Here is a 24,261-nt window from a genome sequence, read left to right as displayed (position 1 = left end):
TGGCCATACCGCTTGCTAACAAGCCCCAAGCCCAGCACTAGTAGCAGCCAGCCTCAGGTCGCATCTTAGCCTCTCCCAGCACCTTTAAGCCCAGCATAAAAAGCAACCATATGCAGATCACTTTGTAGCTCATACCAAGGGCCTCAGGCAGGGACAGACAGCAACTCACCTTGTCCCGCACCTGAGCACCTCCCAAGAGGCCCCAGAATCAATACACCTGATGGTCAGCTTTAGACCACACAGGAGCACCACCCACACACCTCCAAACATGATACATCCAAATGACACACTGAACAGGCACCAGAGCCGAGCTAAAGTAGATCCTGCTCTGTAGGGTTAGCCTCTGCACAACAGATCCTACACTGTAGTTACAGTTAGTCCTCACAACCACGCATCCTCAGGGGCAATCCCAACCACTGATGTGCCAACAGCAATCAAAACTCAACAGGCGGGCACATATAACCCACACAAGGGATACACCTGGAACCTGGCTCAGGTGACCGGGGACACTGCACCTCTGGGCCCCACAGGACACCTACCACATCAGGCCACTCTACTAACACTGGAAGTCCTACCTAATACATAGAAACAAACACAGGGAGGGAGCCCAAATGAAGAAACAAAGAAACAACCCAAATAAAGAACAGAACAAAGCTCCAGAAAAAGAACTAAACAAAATGGAGACAAGCAATCAACCAGATACAGAGTTCCAAATACTGGTTAAAAAAAATGCTCAGTGATCTCAGGGAGAACTTCACAAAGAGATAGGAAACATAAAAATGGAGATAGAAAATATAAAAAAGAACCAGTCAGAATAAAGAATACAATAAATGAAATGAAGAATTCATTAGAGGGAATCAACAGTAGATTAAAGGAAACAGAGGATCAAATTAGCAATTTGGAAGACAAGGTAGCAGAAAACACCCAATCAGAACAGCAAAAAGAAAAAAGAATCCAAAGGAATGAAGACAGTTTAAGAAGCCTCTGAGATAACATCAAGTGTACCAACATATGCATCATAGGAGTACTAGGAGAAGATGAGAGAGCGCCAAGGAATTGAAAAACTATTTGAAGAGATAATGACGGAAAACTTCCCTAACCTGGTGAAGGAAATAAACATATAAGCTCAGGAAGCACAGAGAGTCCCAAACAACATGGACCCAAAGAGGCCCACACCAAGATACATCATAATTAAAACAGTAAAGGTTAAAGAGAGAATCTTAAAAGCTGCAAAAGAAAAGCAGTTAGTTACCTATAAGGGAGCTCCCATAACTCTGTCCACTGATTTCTCAACAGAAATTTTGCAGGCCAGAAGGGATTGGCACAAAATGTTCAAAGTGATGAAAAATAGAGACCTACAACCGATATTACTCTATCATTTTCATAGAACAAAGCTATCATTTAGAATCAAAGGATAGGTAAAGAGCTTCCCAGGTAAGAAAAAGCTAAAGAAGGTCATCACCACCAAACCAGTATTACAAGGAATCTTAGAGGGACTTCTTTAATAATAAGAAAAAAAAAAAGAATACTAAAATGGCAATAGCTACATGTCTATCAGCAATTACTTTCCATGTAAATGGATTTAATGCTCCAAACAAAAGACATAGGGTGGCTGAATGGATAAGAAAATAAGACCCTTGCATACACTGCCTACAAGAGATTCACTTCAGATCCAAAGACACACACAGACTAAAAGTAAAGGGATGGAAAAAGATATTTCATGAAAATGGAGACAAACAAACAACCAAAAACTGGGTTAGCAATACTTATACCAGATAAAATAGACTTTAAAACAAAGGCAATAACAAGCGACAAAGAAAGATCCAGTAATCCCACTTCTGGGTATTTATCCAAAGAAATCCAAAACACTAATTCAAAAAGACATATGCACCCGTATGTTCATTGCCACATTCTTTTCAATAGCCAAGATATGAAACAACCTAAGTGTCAATCAATAGATGAATGGGTAAAGAAGAAGTGGTACATACACATAGCATGGAACATTACTCAGCTATAAAAAAGTGAAATCTTGCCATCTGCAACAACATGGATGGACCTAGAGGGTATTATGCTATGTGAAATGTTATACAGAGAAAGACAAATGCCATATGATTTCACTACATATGAGATCTAAAAAACAAAATAAATGAATAAATAAAACAGAAACAAACTCATATATACAGAGAACATTTTGATGGTTGCCAGATGGGAGGCTGGGTCGAGGTGAGTGAAAAGGGGGAATGGATTAAGATGTACAAATTGGCAGTTACAAAATAGTCATGGGAATGTAAAGTAAAGATAAGAAATATAATCACTGATATGGTAATAACTATGTATGGTGTCAGATGGGTATTAGGTTTATCAGGGTGAAGACTTCATAAGTTATATGAATGTCTAATCATCATGTTTCATACCTGAAACTAATATAATATTGCATGCAAATTGTAATTTAAAAATAAAATTGTTTAAAAAGTATGAAGAATCATAGTACCCAGACAATTATGAATTCTCTTTTCGTACCTCTATCTGTATGAATCATTAAAAAAAGGACAAAAAAGAGTATATAACGTAATTAAGTAAATAAAAACTCATTTTCTGGTTGTGCATCATAAAGAGTTTATCAGCTTGATTTGGCCCTGGGAATTTTCATATATAAAGCAAAAAGAGTATATCAATTCTCACCTAAACATTAATAATATCAATATATATCTAGGAGAAAAATGGCTAAAAATGTTTCTCAAAGACTTTTATATTTTGTATACCTTAGTAAGAAATCAAGACATATTTGAAAATGATTCACATAAAATAATGAAAAGACATGTAGGGTAATGCTGCCCACTGGATCATTCCTGAAGTGCGAAAAGAAGAGCCGGTGCCATTTCTCACAATGCCACAATGAGCTGCAGGGCCAGAGACACGTCATTTAATCTCTCTGTGCCTTGCTTTCATTGTCTTCAAAGTATAGGGTTTTCAGTCTTAACCTTAACTTAGAGGAACAAAAGGAAATGAAAGGTCATGTCTACCTGTTTGTTATAACTTGTAAGCAAATATTCAAATATATTCATCTACGTAGAAAAACAGTACTGAAATCAAGCATTCACGTGACATGCAGATGTGGAATATTCCTGTATTCTGTGTCAGTGATTAACTGTGCTCCTATCCTATCCACAGAAGAGAAGGAGACCCTCTCAGCTCCTTCTAGCAGAGCATTCTGGGAAGATAATGATGCTTCTATCCCACAGTGTTGGTTTCAATAGTAAGACCAGACATGGATGTGCCACATAATGTTAGTAACAACTGTCCCTTGATTCAGGTTAGAACCATTTCAGGAGCTTTTATGTCCATGTGGATCCAGTACCACACATTTAGATTTAACTGGGCATACTTACATTAAACATGCTTTTAGGAATATCTTATTGTCGAGGCTTTTTCACATTATTCATACTTGAGCTAACATTACTGAATTTTTTCAAAACAAAACACAAAATAAGTATCTGGAGAGTTTTATAAGATGAATTAATACTCTGCAATTCCTAAAGGACTTAATGACAAACAGTGCTAGATGTAAGATAATAAAAACAACAATCATTAAGTGTGCAATTTTGAATTCATTAAGACAAACCAAGTTTCCAATCAGAGGTTTATTCGTGTCTAAACATGATTCCCTCTACAAGGAATGAAGTATGTATAAGAAAAAGAATGTGGTAAAATATTACTATTCAAATGTACCAATAGTAATGCAAGTTTTATTAGGTACTATTCAATGTATATGCATAAGTGTATACATTACAGTCAGTATTTACAGGTCAGAAATGAGGTTACATCTTACCTTTAAATGTGACAAACAGTTCTGTAGGAAAATATGCCAGTTATTTAAAAAAAACTGTTTCTGACTGACACATAAAAGGCAGGTAATTAGTGGATAGAGAGCCTGTAGAAGAGAGAAAAAAGAGAATTAACAACTTTCACGAAAAGGCACTAGACTTGTAAATTGTATTCCACTGATTCTCATAAACAAGGAAACTAAAAAACTCTTATGCAGTTTTCCCATTTGTAATAAGAAATACGATCTCACAGACTAACAAAGAACGTGAAAGGGCAAATTTTCTATAAGAACAATTCTTTGATCTATCATATCCTCCGAGTTAGAACTTGCTATTATTTTTCCCTAGAGCCATTACTCCCTCAACCAGTACAGTAGTTATGAACATAGGTCCTGGGACATCAGAGGACAGACTGGCATTAAAGTTTCAGCTTTCTATGTGCCAGGTGTCTGACTTCAGAGCTCTAAGCCTCAATTTCCTAAAATGTAAAGTGAAGAATAATAATCATACAAATCCTATAACGCTGTGAGGCCTAAGGTTAAGACAAAAAATGCAAAGCACTTAGCTCAGTGCCTGGCACCATCAATAATAGTAACAATAAAAATAATAATTATTATTAATATTATTATTATATCTTAAGTGGTCAAGTATTTGTCCAAATCTCCGAACTCTCCAAGCTGTGTAAAAATTTAGAGAGAAATCCCTCAAAGTTACATGAAATGGGCGGTAATGTGGAAAAAAGTGCATTAAATCTCTGAATAGAAAAGATGCATTAGTCAGACAATGGTACCTAAATAATCTGATACTTAAGAATGCAATTTATTATAATGTAAAATAAAGGAATTTGTGGTTTAATATAAGAGTACATTCAACCTTCCCCATATTATAATACATAATTCAAAGCACCTATCAAGCCAGGCAAATACCTACAATGAAGTCTGAAAAACCTATCAAATACAAAGCTAGTAAAATCAAGAATAGAAAGTTTTTAAAAGAGCAGGAGAAAACATATAAAATTTGTCCTTATATATTACACTTCGGATATTTTATAATTTCAATTTTTAGAAGTCTCTTAACTCTCCTCTGAATTCATAAATCAATTACTAAAACTCCTAATTAAATATGTAAAGGTTTGAAATGTTTCTCAATACCAATGAATGCTTCTTTCTGGAGCTCAGTTCAAAAGTAGTCTGGTAAAGCATCTCCACAAAATTTTTCAAACAGGGAACATTCACTTCATTTTTAACAGCCTAGGTAAAACGATAATATAAAAAGGAAAAAAAAAACGGTTACAAATGTTAGATTAAACTATACAAGGATTACAAGAATTTTCTGTAATGTTTCAAATTAGTTAATAATTCACTGAGGCTCTTATTGAAATATAGTACTATAAATGTGCCAAATGACCAAATGTTAAGTAAATTAGATAAACTTGGTCCTGCCCTGAGAGAACAAGCAGAGAATACAGGCAAGGGAACAGGTGGTGTAACAGAAGCTGTAAGGGGAAATTCTCTATCCTTTTAGAGCACTCAGAAAGGGACCCTATGGGAAAACTTTACAAGGAAGCAACATCTAAGCTGAATCCACTGTCTCCTACCTGAAATGTTGCAAAGGCTCCCCATTATCCTTTCTGGTCTTGTCCCCCACTATTCTGCCCCCCAGCTCTGGGATCCAGCCACAATAGCAAGCTTCTTGGCTGTTCCACAAACACATTATGTATGTTCTTGCTTCAGAACACCTGCACTTGCTCCCTCTGCCTAAGAAGCTCTTCCCCAAGTTATAGCCGTGTCTTTCTCCCTCATTCCTTCAGTTTTTGCTCAGTTGTCACCATCGCTTTAATGGTCTTTCCTAATCACTCTATTTAAAATTTCAACGCCCGTACCCCTTCAGCAATTACCCCTTGACGCTGCTTTATGTTTCTCCACTGTACTTACCACCATCTGCATATTACATTATTTTACATACTAGTTCACTGTGTTTTCCTCAGTAGAAATAAACTCTAGAGGAGCAGGGAGTTTTTCTCACCTTGATCATTTATTCCCTGTGCATAGAAGAGGTCCTAACACACAGGGCCGCAATACATATACTGAATGAATAAGTAGAGTCCAACCAGGCAAAGAGGGGAGAGAAGTCATTAGACAGGCAAGAATGTTCTAGGCAGAAGTGGCTCTACCTGCAGAGGCAGGTATTACAGGCTGAACTTTGTGCCCCCATCCCCCAAAAAGTGCTTTTGTTGAAGTCCTACTCCCATATACCTCATTATGTGGTCTTATCTAGATATAGGACGTTGTAGATATACTTTGTTATTTTAGAATGGGGTCACATTGAGGGGAGGGGCTAGCCTAACATGACTGGTGTCCTTAGAAGGGGGAAATTTGGACACAGACACATACACAAGAAGAACACATGTAAACATAAAGGCAGAGATTGCGGTGATGCTTCTAGAAACCAAGAAATAGCAAAGATTGTCAGTTATCCAACAGAAGTTAGGGAAGAGGCATGGAACAGATTCTCTGTGAGACAATTAAATTTTTGTTATTTAAGACACGTAATTGACGGTACTTTGTAAGGGCTGCCCTAGCAAACTAATAAACCACAAAAGCAAATACAGCATAAAAGAAGGATTAGGCAACACAGTAATAATGGACCATTGTCAAGTGTCTTTCTTCCTTTCATCAACTGGTTCCTTTTGATGAATTACTTTAAAAAGAATAACCTAATCCCAGTTAAACATCTGGCAAAACATTTTCAGACAAGGGGGAAGCAGAAATGACCATTTGGCATGGATAAGCAGTAATAGAAACCATTTCTAGGAAAAGAAATCGAAGTACATCTACTAATAATAATAGACTAAAGCTGATATGGTATTATAAATTACAGTCTTTTCTTTTTGATAAAATAAACCTAATTCACATGGCTAAAAACTGGGGTGGGGGTTGGGGATGGTGGGCTCACTCAAATAAACTACTTGCAAAGCTATAATTCATGACTTTCGTTTGTACCCAGTTTTTAAATTTTTCAAATATTTCTAAGTAAATATTCAAAACAGGTAAAAAAAATCATGTCAATTACCTTGTCATTAATATTTTAAATTCTTAACTTTTCCTGCATGTTGATCTTTTTTAAACATGTCCTAAAGATAGGACCTAAATATCACAAATCAATTCATACGAACACACAGATCACAAGTCAATTAATTAATTCAACATTAAAAATGAAAGGCAAAGCAGTTCAAATTGATTCAACATGAAAATAAATTCCTTCATTTCAAAAAATTTTAAATAGAGGGGCAGCCAGATGGCTCAGTTCGTTAGAGTGCGAGCTCTGAACAACAGGGTTGCAGGTTTGACTCCCACATAGGCCACTGAGCTGCACCCTCCACAACTAGATTGAAGACAATAAGCTGGCAAGCTGAGCTCGCGGAGGGGCGGCAGGATAGCTCAGGTGGTTAGAGCACGAGCTCTCAACAACAAGATTGCCGGTTCAATTCCCACATGGGATGGTGGGCTGTGCTCCCTGCAACTAAAGATTGAAAATGGCAACCGGACTTGGAGCTGAGCTGTGCCCTCTACAACCAGACTGAAGGACAACGACTTGGAGCTGATGGGTCCTATAGAAACACACAGTTCCCAATATCCCCCAATTAAAAAAAAACTAATTAAAAAATTTAAAAAAAATTCTTTTAAATAGAATAAAATATGAATAAAAGAAATGTTACTAACTTCCATTTCTAGCTAAGATAGTGTAAAGGGGATTGGTACCTTATATCTGAAACAACCAAAACATGAACAAAATATATAAAATGATATACCAAACACTATATATCAATCAACAAAAGAAATAACACCTAAGGAACGAAAAATAAACAAGGTGAGTTCTTCAATGGTCCCAGCTTACTGCCTTGATAGTTTTCAGGAAAGAATATGTAAGTACACTGTTGTATACCTACTACTTCTACTACACACATATTCTTATACTTGTGTGTAGCTTCTTATACTACACACAAATGGTATAATATTGCTTGAGGTAGGCAGTGTAAGCTAAAGATGTATAAGACTAATATGACAAACCAATGAGCTGCAACGAGTAAGCCAACGAGTAAGGTGACAGAAGAAAACCACAGAAATATTCAATCAATCAAAAGAAAGCAGAAAAAAGGAAGAAAAAGAGAATAAGGGACAGACAGGGAAATAAAAAACATAACCAGAAGATAAGAGATTTAACATAACTGTATCAATAATCGTATTAAATGTATGTAATCTCCAATTAAAAGGCAGAGATTGTCAGACTAGCTAAAAAAAAGCAAGACCCAACCATTCCCTGCCTGCAAAAAAATATACTTTAAGCATAAAAATAAAAGTAGGGTAAAAGTGAAAGACTGGAAAAAAGATATGCTATCCTTACACACTCAAAAGAAAGCTGAAGTGAATCTATTAGTGTCAGACAAAGTAGATTTCAGAGTCAAGAATATTACCAGGGATAAGGAGGGTTATTTTGAAATGATGAAGGCGTCAATTCAGGAGGATATAACAATCCTAAACATTTATGTGCCTCACAGTAGAGCTTATACATATACAAAGTAAAAACTGATAGAACTGCAAAGAGAAATAAACAAACCTACAGTTAGTTACAGTCAGCGATTTCAATATTCCTCTCTCAATAACTGATAGAACAAGTAGATAGGAAACCAGAAAGGTTATCAAATATTTGAATAATACTGTCAACCAATTTGACCTAATTGATGTTTATAGAACATGCTTATCCGAAGACAGCAGTATATACAGTCTTTTCAAGTGCACATGGAACCATTCATCAAGACAAATGATATTCTGGCCCAAATACAAATGTCAATACATTTAATGGGATTCAAGCCATACAAAGTATGTTCTCTGACCACAAATTAAAAGTGAATAACCTAAAGATCTCTGGAAAATCCCCTAAATTTTAGAAAGTAAATAACATGCTTCTAAATAATCCATGGATTTCACAAGGGGCGTTAGAAAGTATTTTGAGGTTTATGAAAACAAAAACACAAGATATCAGAATTTGTGAGCTGCCACTATAGAACTACTTAGAGGGAAATATATAGCATTAAATGCTTATATTAGAAAAGAGGAAAGTTCTCAATGACCACAGCTTCCACCTTAAGAAACTAAGAATTAAAAAAAAAAAGTAAATTAAAACCAAAGTATAAGTAGTAGAAAGAAAATAATAAAAATCCAAGCAGAAATCAATGAAATAGAAACTGAAAAATAGAGAACATCAATAAAATCAAAAGCTAGTTCTTTGGGAAGATCAATAAAATAAACCTCTAGCCAGAAAGATCAGCAAGAAAGAAAAAAAGTCACAAATAACCAATATTTGGAATGCAAGTGGTCCAAATATTTGAAGGCATTTGAAGAAAATAAGGGAATATAAGGACTAACTGATAAATTAGATAATTTGGATGAAATGAACAAACTCCTTAGAAAGATGTGAAAGCTCACTCAAGGAGAAATAGTCTGAGCAAACCTATGTCTTTCGAAGGAAATTATTTGGTAGTTAAAAAGCTTCCCACAAGGAAAATTCCAGTCCAGGTGGCTTTATTGGTATTCTCACCAACTCCAAAGAAAGACATAAAGCCAATTCTACACAAACTCTTCTTCCGACACTACCTTCATACCAAAACCAAAAACTGGCATTACAAGCAAAGAAAACCACAGACCAATAGCCCCCATGAACATAGATGCAAAAATTCTCAATAAAAAAATCTTATCAAATAAAATCTAACAATATAAAAAGACATCATGTCAAGAGGAATTTAACCCCAGGAATGTAGGTTGATTCAACATTTGAACAATCAATTAATGTGTTAAAAACAACAAAGAAAAACCATATAATTATTTTAACAGAGATGGGGGGAAAGCATTTAACAAAATCCAACATTCATTCCTCAAAAACAACTCTTCAAAAACCAAAAATGGAAATAAATTTCCTCAGTATGATAAAAGGCATCTATTAAAAACCTACTAGTAATACCATATCTATTGGCAAGACTGACAACTTTAGCCCTAAAATGTGAAAGGAGGCAAGGAAGTCTGCTCTCGTTATTTCTATTCCTCATTGTACTGAAAAGTCCTAGCCAGTGCAATGAGGCAAAAGTGAAATAAAATACACATATTGAAAAGTATTTTGAATACCTGGAAAATGAAACTTTAAAACAATCGTATTTATAATAGCATAAAAATATAAAATGCCTAGAAATAAAACAAAATATGTTCAATATCTATACACTGAAAACTACAAAACATCACTGAGAGAAAATTAAGCCCTGAAGGAGAAAATCTTTGTGACTTTGGGTTAGTCAAAGACTTCTTAGATACAATACTAAAAACGTAATTTATAAAAACACAAATCGATAAATCAGATTTCATCAAAATTTAAAATTTCTCCTCTTCCAAAGAAATAGTTAAGAGAATGAAAAGTCAAATCACTGACTAGGAGAAAATATTAATAAAGCATATATCTGATAAAATACTTGTATCCACAATATGTTTTAAAAATATAAAAATATATGTCTCAAAACTCAATCAGAAAACAAATAACCCAATACAAAAATGGGAGAAAAACTTTCAACAGACTTTTGCCAAAGAAAATATATGGGTGGCAAATAAGGACATGAAAAGATGCTCAAACGCATTAGTCATTAGGGAAATGCAAATTTAAAACAAGAATGAGATACCATGAAACACCTGTCACAATGGCTAAAATGAAAAAGACTGGTCAAAGTAAGTATTGATGAGGATATGAAGTAGAACTCTCACATATTGCTCATGGGAATGCAAATGGTACAACCACTTTGGAACACAGCTTGGCAATTTCTTTACAAGTTAAACATATCAGTCCAATGGTCCAGCAATTCCACTCCTAGTTATTTACCAAAAGGATATAAAAGCATATGTCCATACATAGACTTGTACATGAATGTTCATAGCTTTACTTGTAACAGCCCAAAACTGGAAATAATCCAAACGTCCAAAAATAGGTAAACACATAACCAAACTGTGGTAAAGCCATAATGAAATACTACTCAACAATGAAAAAGGAATGAACAATTGATATATTCTGCAACATAGTTGGAACGTAAAATAATAATGCAGAGTGAAAGAAATCTGAAAAGAAAGAGCTCATACTGTAAGATTCCATTAATATAAAATTCCAGGAAACTCCAAATCAATGCAGAGAAATTGAAAGGGAACATGGTTGCCTGAGAACAAGGTGCAGAGAATGAGACAAGGGCATTAAAAAGGAACACAAGAACATTTAGGATCAACACAGTCCCATATATTCCAGGATGTATGTCACAGTACTTTCAAATTCTTCAAAGGCTACTAAAATGACTGTCAGTTTTTAAGGAGCGAAAGCCATGGGTAAATGCAGTTATGTAACGCTGACCAACTGGAGGCAACTATTACTGCTAGGTTGCAGATACTCTGCTTTCCTAACAGTCTCTGAATCTTAAGGGCTTGGGCTTGTTCTCTTAATTAAAATACTCATCAATGCTCTTCTGCTATTTGTCTAATAACCATTTTCCCAATACCCATGTCACATTCAAAGTTTCTGCTTAATCATCTATGAGATTACCAGAAAGTAAGAATATTTCATGTGGCAACTTCTTCAGTGAAAAGGTACTTTTTAAATATAATACAAAATTAAAATATACTTACAGCAGCTACAGGGATAAGAATCTCCACAAATAAACCAGCAAGTGCATGTTTTATATCTTTATCTTTCACTTCTAAGAAATACTGAGCACATTCCTTGAATGGGAGAAAAGGTACAAGAGGATAGGATTAACAAAAGAGGAAGATTAAACAATTTTTAACATCACAATAATTCTGTAAATACTTTGCAATTTTACCAAAAAGTTAAGGTCAAAATGTGCTCAAATTAAAATTGAAAGACATTTGGAATAAGGAATTAATAATGATGTCATTAATTTATATATATTTTGTTCCTTTTAAAAAGTCATGAAGAGGGCCGCCCGATGGCTCAGGCGGTTAGAGCTCCATGCTCCTAACTCCGAAGGCTGCTGATTCAACTCCCACATGGGCCAGTGGGCTCTCAAGCATGAGATTGCCAGTTCAACTCCTTGAGTCCCGCAAGGGATGGTGAGCTCCGCCCCCGGCAACTAAGATTGAACATGGCACCTTGAGCTGAGCTGCTGCTGAGCTCCTGAATGGCTCAGTTGGTTGGAGTGGGTCCTCTCAACCACAAGGTTGCCGGTTCGACTCCCCCAAGGGATGGTGGGCTGCACCCCCTCCAACTAGCAACGGCAACTGGACCTGGAGCTGAGCTGCGCCCTCCACAACGAAGATTGAAAGGACAACAACTTGACTTGGAAAAAAGTCCTGGAAGTACACACTGTTCCCCAATAAAGTCCTGTTCCCCTTCCCCAATAAAATCCTTAAAAAAAGAAAAAGTCATGAAGAGCAAGAAAAGCCACTGTTAGGCTAAATCTGCAATTGAGAAAGTGTGTCACCTGCATAAATTGAAATGATGCTTCAAAATCTTCTACAGGATACATTTTCACTCGGAAAAATTTCATTCCCATTATTAAGCTGATGACGCTTTGTACCACATGTGGACTTTGTTCCTTTTGTCGCAGTTCTTTTAATTCTGTCATAAACTTCTTCCTCACAGCCTGAAACCTTTAATACACACAGATACGTAAATTTCATATGAATTAAAAAAACACTAACTTCCTACTAATTAATGTTATTTAAGATTGACATGAAAAGGTATTTTTCCTGAACATCATCTCCTTTCTCTGCCCTCATCAAAATTACCAGAAAACCATACAGAGGAAGACAAAACTTTTTTTTTGGTTAGAATTTTTTTGTTGTTAAAATTTTTTTTGTTAGAATTTGTTATTCTAAATTTCTCATTCATTTACTTTAAAATCAGAAGTTCTTTAAAGAGAAATAATAGGATTTTTGTATTCCTATATCACCAATACAGTACCATTAGCCTCTAATAATTATCATAATTAAAACAAGATTAAACCCACCCATAAAACATCCCTATGTAAATCAGAGAGTGTCTCCAATTTTTATAACTCCATCTTACAAAGTCTGCAATTTGACTTATATGGAGAGTAGACTGAGACAACAAATTCGTTTAAAGAGGTAAACTAATCAATTGTAGACTACTAACATCTCACTACACTGTAGAAAAACTGAAGAAGAGTGGGAGGACACAGGTCTCACAATCTCAAAAAGCTAAAGAATCAAAATGCTTTCGAAATGTGAACACCATCCTGGATTCCAATGACCACAACTGTTAAGGCTGCTCAATTTTTTCTTTCCTTGCATTGGAAAAAAGATATCTAATAGTTCATTAATCAATAATACTTCATTTTTTCCCTGTATGTGCTATGGAACTAAAGATATTACAGTTAATGATACTTGGGATACCAGTGCCTAAAATTTGAAATGACACAGGAAGCATATTGAATGAAGCAATGAAATATTAAGATATTATTGTCTATGTCCAAATCACTTAAAATACTCAAACTATGTTCCAAGTTCTATAGTATCGTTTATACAAAGGTCCCTAGTGTATTACAAAAAATAAAAAAATAATAATATAATACATTACTTAATATTAAAATCTAGAATACTAAACATTAACAGTGCTTGCCTTCTTAGAATTTAAAAAGGTTTTTATAATGATAATTTCAGGGCCAAAGAATCTTTAAACGGCATGCACGAATCTGAATTGATACTTTTCACCTTACAAATTTGCCAGTAGCAACAAAGGAAATTCAAAATCTTCCATAAGTCTTTACAGCAAACACAAGATACTAAAGACAAACATCTTTTTAGTGTTTACTATAATGATAGATAGTTCAACACAACTCAGTAAGTATAACTCCTAACAAATACCACTTTCCATGGAATAATGTAATATCTTGGTATCTCTTCTACCAATTCAAAACTCTTTTTAGTATTAAAACAAATAATATGATTAGAAGGAAAAGATTGCATTGCTATATCAGAAATAAAAGCACCCTCCTGGAAAGTATTAAAAGTAATCATTAGCTCTACCAAGAGTTCTAAAAGGAAAAAAAAAAAACAATAAAAACCCACTTCTCACATAATTATTAAAAACAGGAAATAAGGTAAGGCCTTGACTATTCTTGGCAATTTCTGACTTCCTCGATGCACACATTTATGGAAAACCCCAAATGAAAACAAGTTATGAAATTAAGATATGGGTGTTACTTTAAAATCCTCTAAGGAATAGAGCAGCTTAGTAATAAAAGGTAGAGTAGACTTCACAGAATTCTATGAAAAATACTGTAGATTTAAAACTGTCAGTGTCTATTACATTAGTAACGAAACATTCTAAAATGAAAAGCAAATCAAAATAAGTGAAACTTACTTTGACTGGGTAAGAACCCCTATCACCTCTGCATATAAATCAGCAATAATATGCACATTCCCAGTGTTGGTTCCTGAATATCTGAAGTAAAAGAACAAATATATGATTCATTACATTTTTCTACAAATGCTCTTGCTTTAATAAATGTGAAAATCCCCTATCAGAGTATTGTATAATTTTCTGTGAAGATTCATTTGCAGCATGATGAAACCACATGAATTTTCTTCTATCTCTAGATTTTAATTTGCAATGAAATTTAACCTTCTGATTCTTGTAAATCCAATCAATGGTTTTAAGAATCATTTTTACAAAATTGTTCCTATAAGCACGTATGGATTAGAAAAAGGAAGATAATTGCTTTGAATGCTACAAAACAAATGATGAATGAAGAGTTCCGAGTATATGTAAATAATCTAAACCTTGACTACAGAGAAAAGCAACAATCCCAAATTAGTAGATTACTTACCCTTCCTTATGTTTAAAGTGCTTGAAAGCTAAATTTAGAACTTCATGAACTAAGGGATCGGGCACAGGATGAACAGGAATCTAGAATGAATTAAAAAAAAAAAATCAAGTGAGTAAGTTAAATAGGTTAGAAGTCTTAGGAGTAGTCTCTTTTCAACTAATTAAATTATCAGTTTTAATTAAATTATCAGTTTTAATTTTCATAATGATCCATTACTAATCTGTCAATCTTCCCATTTTCTAAAAATGTTTTTTAATGTTATTATTTTTTCTCTAAAAATTTAGTTGAACTTCTAATTTAACAAATTCTAAATTTAAGAATATTAGCTTCATAATCTCAAGTCATTCAATTATGGACTACTTAGGGGGAAAAGTAAATGTTATTGTTGTTACTACAATTGTTACTGTCAGAGAGTTAAAAACATATTCATGTGTAACTCTGCAACACCTATGGAAAAACAACCTTTGACAAAGCCAGCCCCACAATTTTCATATAGACCAATTTTCTATCATAACAGTATCCAAACAGTATCCAAAGGGGACACCAACTTTTCCGATAATTTTAAACTATTTATGGCTTTATTTGTATTACAAATTTTTCATTCAAGTATCTCCATGTTGTTTAGTTCTTTGAAAATTACATGCCAGTTTCTAATATGTAAAACAAACCAAATATTTAAAACAGAAATTAAAATTCCTGCTCCTTCCCCCAAATATAATCACTATTGAAAACCTGATATATATCCATCCAGATTTTTACACACACACACACACACACACACACACACACACAAACTTAGTTTTACTTAACAGAATGATGCATCTCTCCATGTCAGTACTTAGTTCCTCCTTACATTTTTAACAGCCATAATACTCATATACATAATTTATTTAATGAGCTCCCTATTAATGAATGTTTCAGTCCAGATTTCCAATATTCAATATGTTATACAATATACATCTTATGCATTTAACATTATATACTTGTATAGTTTCATGGGAAAGAACCAAAACAGAGGAACTAATCAAAGAGAATGAAAATGTACAAGATATCATTTTACACCTATTTGATGGAGAAAAAATTAAGTCTGACAATACCAAATAGTAGAATAAATGAATGGGGTTTCATATACATTGCTGGTGGAAGTTTAAATCAATGCTTTACATAGTGTGCAATTTAGTGAAGAGGATCAAAATATGGCACTTTGAAAAAGGATTATTTTGAGCTGAAGGTAACTGAGATACAGCAGATGCAGGGAAAGCTCTCTATTAATATTCCCCCTTTCTGGCTGAAAGCAGTGCTTCCCATACCAAGAAGAGGAGAAGAACCATTATCACTGGAAACAAACAGTTGGCACTGAGATGGGTCTGCACAAACGAATCTTGCAATGTAGCCTGTACCTTCCATTAGTTTCCCCCATATATTTACCTTCTCACAATTTACCACCCCTAGAAGCACAAACCCACTTCTTTTGTCTTGTCACTTCCCCCTCAATGTATTGCTCTTTGTTAAAGTAAGTTCTTCGGTTCTAACACTTCTTTGGGTTGTCATTTTCTATGAAGGCCTCCGTATGCATACATAAAAGAATTTTTCTCCTGTTAATCTGCCATTTATCAGTTTAACTTGCAGGGCCCTAGGTACTAAACCTAAGAGGATGGAGCTCCAGCACATTAGCAATTACACACCTAAGAAAATATGATGTATAGTGACACACTTCATGCATTAATCTTAGTAACATGTTGAGTGAAAAAAATAAATCCTAGGACAATGAACAGTATAACACATTTTTTAGAAAGTTCAAAACCCAAGAAAATTTTAATATATTATTCAAACATATATCAAAACACTTCTTAAAGTTAAGGGAATAATTAACATAAAAATCAGTATACTGGTAAGGGAGCAGCCAGGGAGTGACCTACGAGAGTCACATAATTTGGCTTCAGTTCTCAAAGTCTTACAGGTGACCACTGTATTGTAAACAAACAGATAAATAGGCAGCCATGCAGAGATCAATGACAACAGTATATCTTGAACCAGAATCAAGATTCATCCAATTCTGCGGGCCTGGATCCAATTAAAACAAAACACACAGGGACTCTACAACTGCTTAACATTGTTAACAATATCAATTGTGTAACACCTCATCAACAGGATGAAATTGTAATAGAAAATTAAATATAACCAAGGAAGCCACAAAGTAGATTGGGGAAGAAAGACTAGAGAATTAGTATAATTACTCAGAGATGGTCAGAATGCTTCTGGAGGGTTTGAAGAAGGATAGATATTTAAAATGAAGATAATATGTTTCTTACAAAGGTAAACCCTGAACCATATCCTGAATAATAATCAAGATATAGTTCAAAACTAGTAAATATGAGACAGACATGACATAAGAATAATCACATTTAAACTGCAGTGAGGGACAAGAAATCCAATACGTAACTACGCATGTTCATTTACCTTTATTCATCTCAGTGAGGCGACTAAATTCACATTACACAGAAGACAACATCAGTCCCAATCCTAACACACAGTCCCACACAGAGGGAGGCATGGCAGCTCACAGAGCTTTAAAAGGCTCATGAGGAACCTGTATGCATATGAATTGACGGCTATTCTATAGCCTCATCCTGGCTCAGTGGCTCAGCATGTATTGCTGACCAGAGGAGGACAAGAAAGCATTTGTCTCACATTTCCTAGAAAAAGCACCATGAGGGAGATTCTTATATTACCCTCTTGCAAAATCAAATAGGGATTAAGTGAGGAAGCAGTGGTAACCCAAACTCTACCTTTCTAAGTCTCAGAGAACCTTTTAAAAGTAACCTGATGACCCAAGAAAGAAACAAACTTTATTCGTCACTTCGTGAAAGCTGAGATTTTAATACGCCATGTTTAATAAATCTAATAATAGAGTAGAAACAACATTTAGTCTACATAGTAAAGTTCAAGAATTCAAAGACTCTAGAAGAATAGTCTTAACCTTTGTCCCACACATTAGTAAATGGAAATTTTAAACCCAGAATTTCTCTAGCAATTAGGAATACTTATTTAGGTTTTTATGATTGATTCTATAATCACAAGTAGCTTCTTAGCCTTTTATAGGCAAACACATCCCTCACCTGTAAACTGCAGCTAGTAGATTAGAACCCTATTATTATTAGCCCTGAGAGAATGCAAAGTCAGAATTATGACAATTGGATTCTTGTCCTCTCATCTTCTCCACCCTTCTCCAAAGGGACCAGGTCAAAATTCTGACCTCCTGGGAATGTAGGGCAGATGAAGGAACTAGAATATAGGATGGGAGATACGGAGGACAAGGCCTGGTAGGGAAAATGGCAGGAAACAAGAGATCATTAGGGAAGCAAGGAGGGAGATATATCCTCCTAGCCTCATGTTCCCTGGATTGGGCCAACAAAAAGGGGCCCCAAGCTAACAAAGAGGTTCCTGGAATCACTGCCGTTGTCCTATAAGTACCTCCCAGTCAGCTCTGTGATCAACCCCTTTGATAGTTAAAACAAAGAAGACAGCTATCATTAGGTGACGCCAAACTTCAGTCAGGAATAGACTGTGTTTGGATCAAACAGCCTGACTCCCAGAACTTATTCCAGAGCTCACAGCACACGGAGTCTGGCCCGGACAATTTCGTGACTTTGCAATAATGCAACACTGCATTTTACATGTTTTAACTTTTTGTGCCCCACTTATGGTTCTGTGCTGTGATTTTACCACACTGATTTCCTCACAGGGATGTTCCGTGTGCTCTAGGCCAGAGGTATGAAACACAAGGTGACTTAAACCTATCGTTTCTCCTAAGTAGTCTTTATTTGCTCAGCTCTGTTCAGTCTAATAGTGACCGACCATCGGGACACTCCTTAGCCATGCTGTGGGCCCTTTATTACTGCCCTACTACCACTACCATCAACACTTTGTATGTGTCTGTGTGCCGAATATTAGTTAGGCATTTTATATACATTATTTATAACACAGCCGCCATATAAGGTAGATATTTGTTATTGTACAGGAGAGGGAACTGAAGTTCAAAAGGTGGTGCATACTTTCTGATATATGAAAACACATTTCATAAATGAGAAAAAAAACTTTCAATGTTTTCACCTTATAAAAGACAGAGAAACAGAAATGAAAGCAATATATCTTACCTATCATTTGGGAGAACAAAAAAGCACAATCTCAAAAAAAAGCACAATCTCTATAAAATTTTATTTAAAGAATGAACATTATCAGAATGTACAGAACTCCCTATTTCTCCCTATTCCTATTTCTCTCCTGATTTTCAATAGTTAAGAAAAAAAAACAAAAAACCCAACTGAATTAAGGGGGATTGGGGTGGAGGGATCCCATTTCAGTTTATACAGAAAACACTCTACATTCATGGACTGATACTCTCATCTTCAACATCAAGAATTTTCAGATCTTGTCATTTGTGTGATTTTAGAAGCAGCTCTAACTCCACTTGACCATCCAAGAAGCATATACCCTAATGAATACCCAAGTTTTATTTTTCACACCACCACATTCCAAAATGTAATGCTTTTATCACATCGTGAAAAGTGAAAAACAACAAAACTAGGGTAAGATCTAGATACTGCAGAGTCAACAAGGTTCATTCACTACCTAAAAGGCCAGCTCTCAACACAAAGGAGAAAGAATAAATTCATGTGTTAGCAAAATTACGAATCACCCAAAACCTTCAAAGCTGCTTATCAACATCTTAAATGTGATGTTAAATCTGAAAATATTCAAGATCTACTCCACCTTCTGATACTTCCCAATAGCACTAATAAAACTAAGCAAAGAGTCTGAAATGGCTCACAAACCTTGTTTCCCAGTCTTCTTGTTTCAATGAATAAATATGTCTGAATAAAATTCAATGTAAAAAGAAAATTGCTTCGAACTTTCTCAATGCTATATTCCTGTTAAAACATGCTTTTGTCATGGATTTTAAAGCCTTTACTACTAACACACTAAAATGTGTAGTTGGCCACGACCCCAAAATTATTCTTCTGACTTTCCTGAAAAAATGAAATTAATCCCCAAATACCTTGTATTAATTTTGTTTCCACAGTGAATCACATTAACTTCATCACATTTATACCAACTCAATTTCTTGTCTAACTTGTTATGATTAAAATTATAATTTTATAAGATGCTGGCCACTGCACCTAATTTTATATCTCTCATTTTACCAATAATTTTACTTTTATTAAAGGAAGAAAACAGAGTAAAAAAGAAAACTAACATTATAATCTTAAGCAAGTCACTTCAACTAAGAATACTTCTTCATCTATAAAGTGAAAATAACAAATAATGTATGTTGGGCATTTTCCATGTTCCAGGCACTAGCCTACCTGATTTTCATGATTCTACAATAATGGTACTATTATCATCCCTCCTTTACAGAGAAAGAGTTGGTGGGTAATTACTTGACCAAGTTACACAAGCAAGTAGAGTCCACAGCTGGGATGAGAACATCTGCTGTGATTATCTCCCAGAGCTTATTATCATGACCAGCTGATACAAAGGACACAGAATCTTCATGCATGATGAAGAGTTCCAAACGTGTATGATTATCACTGAAGACATGACAAGTTATTCAAGAAACAAATAATTTCTAATATATGAGGTCAAGGACTAACCCACAAGGAATATTTACTCCTCCTGAAGACTGAACCAACCATGCATCAATACTGAAATGCTCCTGGGACTGTCTATCTCATCAAAATAAAACTAAATCACATTTTAACATTTGTATATTATGTGGGACAAAGTAAAAGTCTTATTAAATTCAAGATATATTACATTGATTACTCTCTGGATCTATTAAACCCTACCTCACTTTGGCACAGAAGAAAATTGGGTTAGTTTGTCATGATATTTCAGAAAGTTCTATTGATTTTTACTTCATTTTCTGTAGTTTTATCAGCTTTGAAGAAGCTGAAAAGATTCGCCTTTTAAGTAGGAAAGAAAAAAACCAATCTATATAGGATTTTAAATAAAGTGTCTCTACGAGCATGTTCTTGGTGATTTATTTTATTCTTTGACGGGTACATCTGAATGAAGGTATGAGGATAACGGTAAAAGAGAGAAATGGGTGAGTGGAAAGGAAACTATAGGTTAGAACAATGTGGTGGTAGAACGAAACACAACGATTAGCTTTCAGAGCCACTGCATTTCTCTTTCTCACATCCGAGTCCATGTGAACCGTAGGTCTGAAAGGGTTTTGTGCAGGGGACTTGAAAAATGAGCCCACTGAAAGAATGTTCTATGTTTATATCCACTGATTTTTCTTCTACCAGAAGAGCTCTCTGGATTCTTTTGGAGAAAGAGAAGGAGAAAGAGGATGAAGAGAAAGATGACAAAGAGAGGGTAAGGACTGGGGGAGGGGGGGGGAGAAAGGAAAACCTCCATGAGGTCAGCTGTATGTGGGAGTTCTGAAGCCAGTGCCCTTAGGGGCCGCTTTCAGATGAGAGGACAGACTGACTGCTAAGTGCAACACTGTCATGGGACAGCAAGGAGAAAACGTAGCCACAACGTCTGTCAGATCAGTCCTGAATGTCAGTGCAGGCAGTTTTCAATTTCTCCTGCTGGAAGAAACCGCAGACCATTTAACTTAGCAAAGAAATGTAAATGCTGGTCATGAAACCACTCAAATGACCCTCATCCAGCACACACCAGATGGTAGAAACCAACCACAGAGAGCCCCAGTCAAAGTCCATTCATGGGGTTTGGCCCATGCTCCCAGCTCCCCATATTCCCTGTTATGTTAGGGTCTTCGGATCCTCGCTAAGTTGAGACATCACAGAAAGCAAATCTGGCCAGTTAGTACAAGTCCCAGGGGAGATTTCTTCCCCACATCTACTAAAAAAACTTTATGATGGGTACACACTAAAGTGATTTTACCTTTGATTAATGCATTTATCTATTTTACATATTGAAAATTTTTATATGCAGATTTCAGATACTCAGATTTCAATGTCTTTTCTCAGACATTGTAAAAACAGGCAAAGCATGAATGATTACATAATTTAAACATTTTTATATGGACTATGTCAAAAAATAGACAATTAACTTTTATATCTTACATTTGCTGTTTAATATCATATTCTATTCCATTACACATAACAAAAAATCTCCCCATCCAAGTATGTCATATGCGAAATAAAAATTTTTTCTTTTAGGTTTCCTAATAATTTTCAAAACACTGCAATGTGCATGACTGGAAATATATGGATCATCTTTGAATGATACATAACTTTTTAAAGACTACAAACTTATAAAAACATACTTTCAAAATCAGTAGTTATTTATATGTATATTTGTATTGATTTTGAATAGTAAAAATATATGATACCTGGCATTTTATATGTATAAAACCTCTTTACTGTCTATGCCATTCAGATGTTAAGCCCACAAGTGCAGTGCCCAGAACAATCTCAGAGATCAGTAGGCATTCTAATATTCATTCAATGAACAAACATAATTTGTTATCTGGAAGTATTTTCACTAGTCTAAAAAACCATTTGCAGTTGTCAAGTCAGTCTTAACCCATGTCAAATCATCCCCATTCCTCAACTATCACTGCACAATTATTCCATGTTGAAATGCAGGCTTGAGGGCTTAGGAAAAGAAACTCTCTGAAAGTGGAAGTAAAAAATGATTGAAGTACCGCATTTGCAGCTAAAGGCCCATACTTAACAATTTCTATTTTGCTCCATTTTCCTAACATGATTTCATGTCTTGGATGCATGCATACAAAGGTAAAAGGAACAAGGACTGATAAGCACAGAAAAAGAAATCCCCAGGCAACTGAAACAAAATCTAATTAAATTATAGAAACTAAGTTTACGCGGACCAGAATTTTAGACATATCACCCTAAATAAGGTAACTGAAGCACACAAAAAAATAAGAAATACAGACTTTGCAGAAATCAAAGGGCTTACCTGCTTTAGAACTTCAACTAAAACTAAGCAAAAAATGAAATCTACTGCTAAATCTCTCCTTTCAAGAAGATAATCTCTTTCACGTTGCTGTTCGTCCCTGAAACAAGAACCTCAATTTAGGATTGCATTAAGACTGTAAATTTTAAAATAGGTATTGGTTAGTAGTTCATGTTATTTACTGAGATCCTAATATGTATGGGGTCCTATAGCAAATGTTAGTATAAGCTTTCTTAACCCAATGTATATATTACATGTTCTCGTGTTCCTTCTCTTGTGACATTAGGAATTTAAATACACATTTCATTAGTGCATCTGTCAGAAATTAAACCAAATCTAAAAAAAAAAAAAAATAGTAAGGAGAAAAACAGTTTAAATTTCATTTAGAGAACCTAACATTGTTCCATATTTGATTAGTGTTTTTTTTTTTTATTAAGAACTGAAACAAAATAACATTTCTGATGAAAATAATACAGCACCAGGTAACTTCCTCACAAATCTAAGTTGAAAAATCAAAAGAGGCATCTACTGAAGTCCAATTCTAAACTACGGACTATCACCTATTAGGGAAAGCAAATTGATGTTTTACTAAAAGCCAAAATCTCCCCGGGAAATTCGAAAGAGGAGAAGACAAGTTCTATGAGTTGAGCACCAAGAGTCTCATGGTAAACAATATGGGGTTTTGGCAGGCTTCCTGTATCACAATTGCCTCCGTTCACAAACCCCGTGAATAGGATCTTCTTTGCATATTTTACTTTCTTCCATGACTAGTAAAGTTCCTCACCGAACTCCTGAAACTCGGTCACAGTAATGAGACCTGTAGGGGGACACCTACTTAAACTGGTACCTTCCCCCGATTTACAGTTTAAGTATGGACTATCCTCTCCCCTTACTGCCACTTCATAACAAAAGTAATACAGGTTTTTGCTTAGAAACCAAACAATAACAATCTTCATTTGATATCACTATCACCCCCTGAATTGGAAGTGCTTTGATCCTAGGTAGGACAGTGGAAAATAAGACACTTACCCCTTAGATTTTGTGCTAGATCGAGGCCTGTACTCGTAAGATTCATCTTCAGTTCCATTCTGGCGTCTGTACCAGTCAAACAAGGTGCGAAGTAAGGAAGGGAGACAGTGCTCTGCTACTGAGCTCATAGAGCTTATCAACTGAAATACAAGATATTCCCGGAAGGTAAAATACCACATCAAAGTACCATCTTCCTAACTCTTACAGCAATCACTTAAAAATGATTCATATTTCTAAAATAAACACAGCCGAATAAACATAGTAACTCAAAGCAGTAAATGTGTTTAAAATTTAAAACAGGGCTATGGGTATAGCCAAGTAGTAAAGGGGGCTAAGTTTCACCCACTGTTAAACTTGAACCAAATCCATTCAGTTTAGCTCAGAGGCTTTCCAGCTTTCCCCTGCCTCCATATGCTATTCATGTGCACAAACAAGACCATCAATAACACCCCTGACTGTACACATGGATACCTCTGGAAGAACTGTTATCCGTAACACGGAAAACAAACACACAACAAACAAACAAATAAACACATCTACTTCCTTGCCCTGGCTAGTTCC

General features: G+C 35.2%; 1 protein-coding gene across 7 annotated transcripts in view; it reads right to left on the bottom strand.

The window, feature by feature from the left end:
• Positions 1-24,261, bottom strand: part of FRYL (FRY like transcription coactivator) — a 241,985-nt gene that overhangs the window by 102,139 nt on the left and 115,585 nt on the right. For all 7 annotated transcript variants that reach the window (XM_081049753.1, XM_081049752.1, XM_081049754.1 and 4 more), the window contains 8 exons: positions 23,701-23,840; positions 22,675-22,771; positions 14,716-14,795; positions 14,250-14,330; positions 12,346-12,514; positions 11,531-11,623; positions 4,976-5,074; positions 3,830-3,931 (listed from right to left, as the gene is read on the bottom strand). In XM_081049753.1, coding sequence (XP_080905879.1) covers positions 3,830-3,931; positions 4,976-5,074; positions 11,531-11,623; positions 12,346-12,514; positions 14,250-14,330; positions 14,716-14,795; positions 22,675-22,771; positions 23,701-23,840 — 861 coding nt within the window. The remainder of the gene's footprint in view (positions 1-3,829; positions 3,932-4,975; positions 5,075-11,530; positions 11,624-12,345; positions 12,515-14,249; positions 14,331-14,715; positions 14,796-22,674; positions 22,772-23,700; positions 23,841-24,261) is intronic.

The sequence above is a fragment of the Rhinolophus hipposideros genome, assembly GCF_964194185.1.
Source record: "Rhinolophus hipposideros genome assembly, chromosome: 1".
NCBI lineage: Eukaryota > Metazoa > Chordata > Mammalia > Chiroptera > Rhinolophidae > Rhinolophus > Rhinolophus hipposideros.
This window is presented reverse-complemented; position numbering and strand designations above follow the sequence as displayed.